Source organism: Crocuta crocuta, unplaced genomic scaffold (genome assembly GCF_008692635.1).
Source record: "Crocuta crocuta isolate KB4526 unplaced genomic scaffold, BGI_CrCroc_1.0 scaffold978, whole genome shotgun sequence".
Lineage (NCBI taxonomy): Eukaryota > Metazoa > Chordata > Mammalia > Carnivora > Hyaenidae > Crocuta > Crocuta crocuta.
In genome coordinates this window covers 865,738-872,473 of record NW_027530876.1, presented here as the reverse complement: position 1 = coordinate 872,473, position 6,736 = coordinate 865,738, and the positions used below count along the sequence as shown (strand labels likewise).

Here is a 6,736-nt window from a genome sequence, read left to right as displayed (position 1 = left end):
GCCCAAGCAGTAGACGCGGGTGCTATGGTACTACCAGTCCGTCCCTCCCGCTCATGCAGTCTGGACCTCCCCCGGCCCGGGACACAGAGGCCCCTGGGAGCAGGGGATGGGGGTCTGTGGATCCGGCCAGGGCCAGGGACTCCCACTGGTAAGGAGAGACCCCTTGTCCCCGTAGCCCACGCAGGAGCCCTTGACACAGAAGGAGGAAGTGAGAAGGAAGGGCTGGCTGCCCGCCCCCAGGGCTCCCCCAGGGTGCCATGATCCCCAGACCTCTGAGCCCCCAGCGGGGTGCCTCTCAGGATGCACCTCACCCCAAAGCTCTCAGCTGCAACCCAACGTCTCAGATGGGGAAATGGAGGCCCAGAGGGAGGGAGGGCCGGAGCACTCGTGCTCTGCTCTGGAGGCCTCCCTGGACACTAACCCTCCAGCTCCCCCTCTGTCCCTGCCAAGAGCTGCAGCTGGAACTGCCCTGGGAATCGGCACGGAAGAGGAAAGGAAGCTGCCCTCTGGGCAGGAGGGGCATCGGGAGCGGCCCCAGCAAGCAGCTTACCTAGCCCGTGACCTCCGATTGACACTGAGGTGAGAGGGCAGAGAGCAAGGAGAAAGGTCAGGTGAGTCACTCAAGGGGGCGGCCCCCACTCCCACACGCCGCCCCAAGCAGCGAGCCCTTGCACACAGGCACACCCAAGCCCCGTGCCGAGCGTCGTGGCCGCCGGCAGGCCGGCTCACCTGTCACTGTGCACTTGCTGGCGTCTCCGGTGGGCACAGCCCGGACGCGATACGGGGAGAAGGGGATCTCGTCGCCACCGTACTTGATCAGGATGGTGTAACGGCCGGTCACATCCGGCACGTAGGCCACGGTGTACGTGCCGTCCTGGTTGTCTTGGATGTGCGTCTTCTTGGGCTTGCCCTCGGGGTCCTGTGCCGCAGAGCACCGGGGAGGCGGTTGGCCGGAGCCCAGCTGGGCCCAGGATTACCTCAGACCCCGTCAAAGGAGCAGGCATTAAGTCCCGCTGCCGCAGGGACAGCCTCCGAGTCACTCGACCACCATGGCCCAAAACGACTGCCCACACCCGGCACCGCCCCTTGCTTTGGCGCAGCCAAGGCACACAAGGGGTGTCCCAAACGCCCAGCGCACCCCCAGGTGATGACGACACGTACGGCAGGGAGCTTGGTGGCCATACTGTTCTATCCCCATGGCAAGCTCTTGGCTCCCACCCTCTGCCCCAGGGCCTGCCCCCAGAAGCTCTCAGGGCCTTATTCTTATTCCTGATCGACGAGAATGTCACGGGTGGCCAAGCCGAGGCACTACGGACTCCGGTCATGTGCTCGAAGTCAGCAGCGAGCAAGCGTGTGCCCGGGGAAGCCCGTGCCTGCCCTCACCATCCTAGAGGCAGGGGGCCTGGCCTCGCTGGCACGGCTCCAAGGCAGACCGTACACCCGGGCTGGTCCATCTGCCCTACTTACCCGCCCTATGCCACACGGCCCTGTGGCCTCGGCCCACTCCTCCCTGGCCTGCACTGTGCCCGGAGCTGTAACTTGGCAGGGCCAGGCAGCCGCCCCGGCGGCCAGCTCACCGTGATCTGGACAGCGAGCAGGCCCTCTCCTGCATCCTTCGCGTCAATGGTGAACTCCACAGGAAGGCTAGCAGGAACGCCCGTCGTATTGAGCCCGGGGCCGCTGGCCTTCACCTTGCTCGCGTCATGGGTAGGCAGCACCTTGACCTTGAACGGGCTGTCAGGCCAGGATGGTATGAATGGTCAGGAAGTGTCTTGGAGCTCAGCCCGAGCCACCTTCCCACAGGCAGCAGGCCCCACCCCTTACCTGCGGGGCACCTCCTCCTCCCCGTACATCACGGAGATGCTGTAGGGCCCCTCCCGGCTGGGTACGTAGTTCACGGTCTGGGTGCCGTCAGCATTGTCCACGACGTCCACAGGCTCCACCAGGCCTGGTTCCAGGCGTAGAGACAGACTCAGCCCGTCTCCTGGGTCTCCAGCCCTCCCACACCCGGGCTTGGCTGCGCACTCGGCCCCCACCCCGGGCCTCGGCCTTGGCTTTGCCCTCCCCTGCCCATCCCTAGGAATGGCCCTGAGCCCCTCAGACCCCAGACACTGATCTGCATGCCATCTTGCACCGTTGCTCACCCTCCCTCCTGCCTCATCTGCGCAGCGGCCAAGCCCTGTCTGTCCTCGGCCCTCCTTCTGGTCCTCTGCCCCAGGCACCAGCTTCGCGGTCATGTACCACCCGCACACCCGCTTCTGAGCGCTGGGCCTTCGCCCTCCCTTCCCACTCGTCGCCAAGCACGAGGACGCTCACCTTTGGGCCCCTGCACTTTGACCTGCAGTGGGGCCACACCGGCCTTGCTCGTGTCTACCTGGAAGGACTGAGGGAGGTTGGCGCGGACCATGCCAGGGCTCAGGCCAGGCCCGGAGCACTTGACCTTGGATGCGTCCGTCACATCGTGCACGGGGACCTTGAAGGGACTGCCTGGGGGGCGGTGAGGAAGGAGGACAGCTGTGTGAGAGAGTCGAGGGCCAGCGAGCAGTCCCGGTGCCGTCCTAGGGAACTTGCCTGCTCACCTGGTACCTGGTGGCCACCGTAGGTGACATTAAGGCTGTAGGTGCCGGCCTCATAGGGGATGTACTCGACCGAACAGCTGCCGTCCTTGTTGTCCATGCAGGACATCTTGGCCTCGGAGGGGCCCTCTACGGCCAGGCCCAGGCCGCCAGTGCCAGCTCCCNGTTGTGCCGCTTTGGATCCCTGGTCCATGGACACGCACCCGGGAAGGGTCACAGCCCTCGGTCACGGGCACCTGGAAGGGGCTGCTCGGCACGGGGCTGCCGTCATAGGTCACATCCACAGAGTGGAGTCCTAGAGGAGGGCAGGCTGGGTCAGGAGAAGCCCGGGCCACCAGATCCCTGAGCCCCCGTCCCCTGGGAGCCCTGGCACGTACCCTCCTCGTAAGGCGTATACTCCACTTTGTATGTGCCGTCGCCACAGTCCTGCACGTAGGTCTCGGTCAGGTTGCCCGAGGGGTTGGCCACACGAGCCTTGACGTGTGGCCCTCCGGTCTGCGTCAGAGCCCGGGCATCCACACTGAATTCGGTGGTGGCCTCTCGGAAGACACCTGCAGGGCCAGGTATGGGGAGGAGGCATGGGGCTCCAGGGACCGTAGGGTCCCCGGCCTCCCCCTGCCCCTGTGATCCATGGTGGGGGGGGGGCCTCACCTTGGCCCTCGATGCCAGGCCCGTAGCACTGGACGCCCGAGGTGTCCACCGCGGGCTCCACCTGGAGCTTGCTGGGGAAGTTGGGCACGGGCTGGCCCCCATACTTGATGGTGACAGTATAGGCCCCGGGACAGAGTGGGATGTAGGTGATGGTGTGGGTGCCGTCGCCGTGGTCCTGGATGTGCACCTCGGCGGGCAGTCCCGCCTCCGAGCGGATTTCGATGGTCAGCTCTGCACTGCCCGCACTCGAGCAGTCTACGTGGAACTGGCCCGCCTCGCCAGCAGTGGCCCGCTCCAACCCGGGGCCCGAGCATTTGACTTTGGACGCATCGAAGCAGGGAACCACGTGAGCCTTGAACGGGGAGCCAGGGATGTGGGTGTCAGCAAAGAGGATGTTGATGTTGTAGTCCCCGGGCTCGGTGGGCACATAGGACACCGAGCATGTGCCGTCCCCGTTGTCCAGGCATTCGAGCTGGGCCTCACAGGGGCCCTCCACCGTCAGGCCCAGGCCACCCATGCCAGCACCCTTGGTGTCAATGGTGAAGCGGGCAGGGGAGCCTGCGCTGCCGCCCTGCAGGCCTGGCCCAAACGCCTTCACCTGAGGAAAGAGGGGCAGGTCAGGAGCAGAACCCACACAGCCTCGGTGACTTTGACCCGAAACCACCAGCCTGACCTTCGTCTGCCTTCGCTCATTCTGGCTACCCTCCCCCACCAGTTAGGGGCACCAGCAGGGCCCAGGCAAGGCCACTGGTGCCAGAGGCAAAAATGGGGAAGGGGGAGGGCGAGCCTGGGGATGATGGGGTGGGCCCCCGAGCCCCAATTACCTTGCTAGGCTTGGTGGGGGGCAGGGCTTCCAGAGGGAAGGGGCTGCCGGGCACAGGCACACCATCGTAAGTCACCTCGACCTCATAAGGCCCCTCCTCTCGGGGCACAAAGCGCACCACACTGTTGTCAGCCCCCAGGCCGGGCTCCACCTTACAGGGCACTACTGTGCCCGAAGGGCCTGTGATCTTGGATGCCACTTTGCCTTGGCCACCGGCGCCCTTCGATTTGACTGTGAATTCCTGATCTTTGCCAACGTCCACCTCTGTTGAGATGAGCAAAGGAGGGAGAGAACTGTGGCATCCAGCCCACGCGACCCCTGGGCATCCTCCGTGACTGCGACATGGCCCTAACTACTTACTCTCTCCCAGGCCAGACACCTTGATCTTGCTGAGGTCTAGGCTTGGAGACACTCCCACCGAGAAGGGGCTCTTGGGGATGGGATCCCCTCCATAAGTGACATTGATGCCAACTGGACCCTGGAAAGGGTGCAGAGAAACAGGGTGACGAGTCAGGACCTTGGTCTCCCCAGCCTGTGCCCTTCCCCCCTTGGGCACAGAGGAAGCATAAGAGAAATAGTGGCTTTGCCTGCCCACCCGCAGCCTTCCATGCTGGCTCTGTCCCAGGTAGACATCGAGAGTGGGTAGGAAGCCCTCTGGAACAGCCCACCTGGCCCACCACACGAGGAGGCCCACAGGCTCCATAGGTGTAGTTGAAAAGCGTGACTGTTGGAAGTCACGGTGGCTACCTGCTGCACAGGAGTGTACTTGACCGTGTAGGTGTTGTCATGGTGGTCGATGATGTCCACGTCACGCACCGCATCCCCCTTGGCCAGGCCTGAGAACTGGACGTCCAGCTTGCCTTTGCCAGCAGCTTTGGCATTGACCGTGAAATGGGTGGGTTTGCCAAGCTCAACACCTGAGGAAACATGGTGGCCATGTAGACGCCCCTTGCCCCAAACCTCCTGTGGGCCCCTGACTTCCCCACAGGGTGCTGCTCATCCTCACCAGTGCGATTGAGGCCAGGGCCCTCAGCCTTCACCTTGCTGGCATCGTGCGAGGGCTCCACCTTGACCCGGATGGGGCTGGTGGGTGTGGCCTGCAGGGCATGGGAGGAGACAGGCTCAGAGGAAAGTAGAACCCCAACACTCAGCGAGCAGCATTAGGGGTTGAGAGGAGCAGCACCCACCTGGTCAGCAAAGAGGACCATGATGGTATAGCTACCGGCCCCACGGGGTGTATACTTCACCGTGAAGGTGTCATTGTCATTACGGATGATGTCAAAGTCAATGTCGGCCTCAGTGGGGCCCACCACGCCAGGAGCACACTTGATGCCGATGCTGACATCGCCTGCGGTGGTGGTGGGAGCAAAGGCTGGAATCACGTAGGGACACCTCACCTCTGGGCGCCCACCCACTTGGGGAAAGACCTTACCCTGGCCGGCCTCTGTGCAGTCCACAGTGAAGTACGTTGGCTCATGAGCCTTGAGCCCGGTCTTGGCTACTCCTGGGCCATACACCTTGACCTTGTTTGGGTGGCTACCGGCTCCCACATTCACCTGCAGGGCACAGGGGCAAGTGCAATGGCATGAACAGCCTGGGGGAGACACAGGACTTTTTCACTTGCTGCTCACAGGGACACAAAATGGTGCAACCGCCTCAGGAAGTAGCTCAGCGGTTCCTCAAATGCGTGAGCATAAAGTGACCATCTGATGCCACCACGCCACCTTTAGGTGTCTGCGTATGGGAAGGAAGGAGGTCACTCGTCCCCATAAACACTTGTCCTCGAATGTTCACGGTGGCACTATTCTCAACAGCCGAAAGCCAAGAACCCCCAGATGTCCATCAACAAAGAGATAAGTAACATGTGGTCCATCCACATGGATCCACGGGATCGAGCCCTAAAAGGCATCAGGCGCTGATTCACGCTAGGAGGTAGGTGACCCGTCACGAAAGCATGATGCTGAGTGGAAGCAGTCAGGTACCCAAGACCACATCCCGGGTGACTGTGTCTATAGCAAATGTCGGGGGCAGGCAGGCGAACCCATGCAGCCAGGAAGGTTAGTGGTCATCTGGGGATGGGGGAGAGGAGCTGGGGGGTAGAGGGGTTTCTCTTTGCGATGATGATGTGCTGAGCTGTGACTGTAACCACAGCTGCCTAACTCTAGATGTGCTCGAAACTCCCAAGTCGCACACTCGAAGCAGGTGAACCGCCCGGCTCTCATCTGACCGAGCTGGACAGAAATAAAGCAGGTGCCCAAGGGAGACGGGCTGCAGGCCTACTTGAGGCCCCAGCTCACCCGGAAGGGGCTGTTGGGGACGTTCACGCCTCCCCAGGACACCACGGCCGTGTGCTTCACGGGCTTCCTGGGCACGTAGGAGCAGCTATAAGTGCCGTTGCCATTGTCCTTGACTGACGCCTCCACGGGGCATCCCTCGTTGTCCTGGGGCAGGAACAAGCAGTTTGCAGCTCAGCCTGGGCACCTGGCTACGCCACTCCCCGCCCCCCCCGCCACGGGTGGGCACCCNGTTCCGGAGAGGTGCCTTCCCGCCATGCTTGGCGTCCACCGTGAACTCGGCCGGCTTATTGACAGCCACGCCCGTCTTCTCCAATCCAGGCCCACGTGCCTTCACCTGATGAGAGGCCACCCAGGTCTCAGGCCACCAAGGACCCAGAGTGGCGGGGAGA

At 63.2% G+C, this 6,736-nt stretch overlaps 1 protein-coding gene across 1 annotated transcript in view; it reads right to left on the bottom strand.

The window, feature by feature from the left end:
• Positions 1-6,736, bottom strand: part of FLNA (filamin A) — a 23,870-nt gene that overhangs the window by 9,316 nt on the left and 7,818 nt on the right. Inside the window, 17 exon segments of the mRNA XM_077769618.1 lie at positions 551-574; positions 730-919; positions 1,578-1,734; positions 1,825-1,948; positions 2,317-2,487; positions 2,580-2,740; positions 2,742-2,871; positions 2,954-3,127; positions 3,228-3,825; positions 4,052-4,314; positions 4,411-4,528; positions 4,798-4,967; positions 5,057-5,147; positions 5,238-5,398; positions 5,483-5,606; positions 6,348-6,502; positions 6,579-6,734. Coding sequence (XP_077625744.1) covers positions 551-574; positions 730-919; positions 1,578-1,734; positions 1,825-1,948; positions 2,317-2,487; positions 2,580-2,740; positions 2,742-2,871; positions 2,954-3,127; positions 3,228-3,825; positions 4,052-4,314; positions 4,411-4,528; positions 4,798-4,967; positions 5,057-5,147; positions 5,238-5,398; positions 5,483-5,606; positions 6,348-6,502; positions 6,579-6,734 — 2,967 coding nt within the window.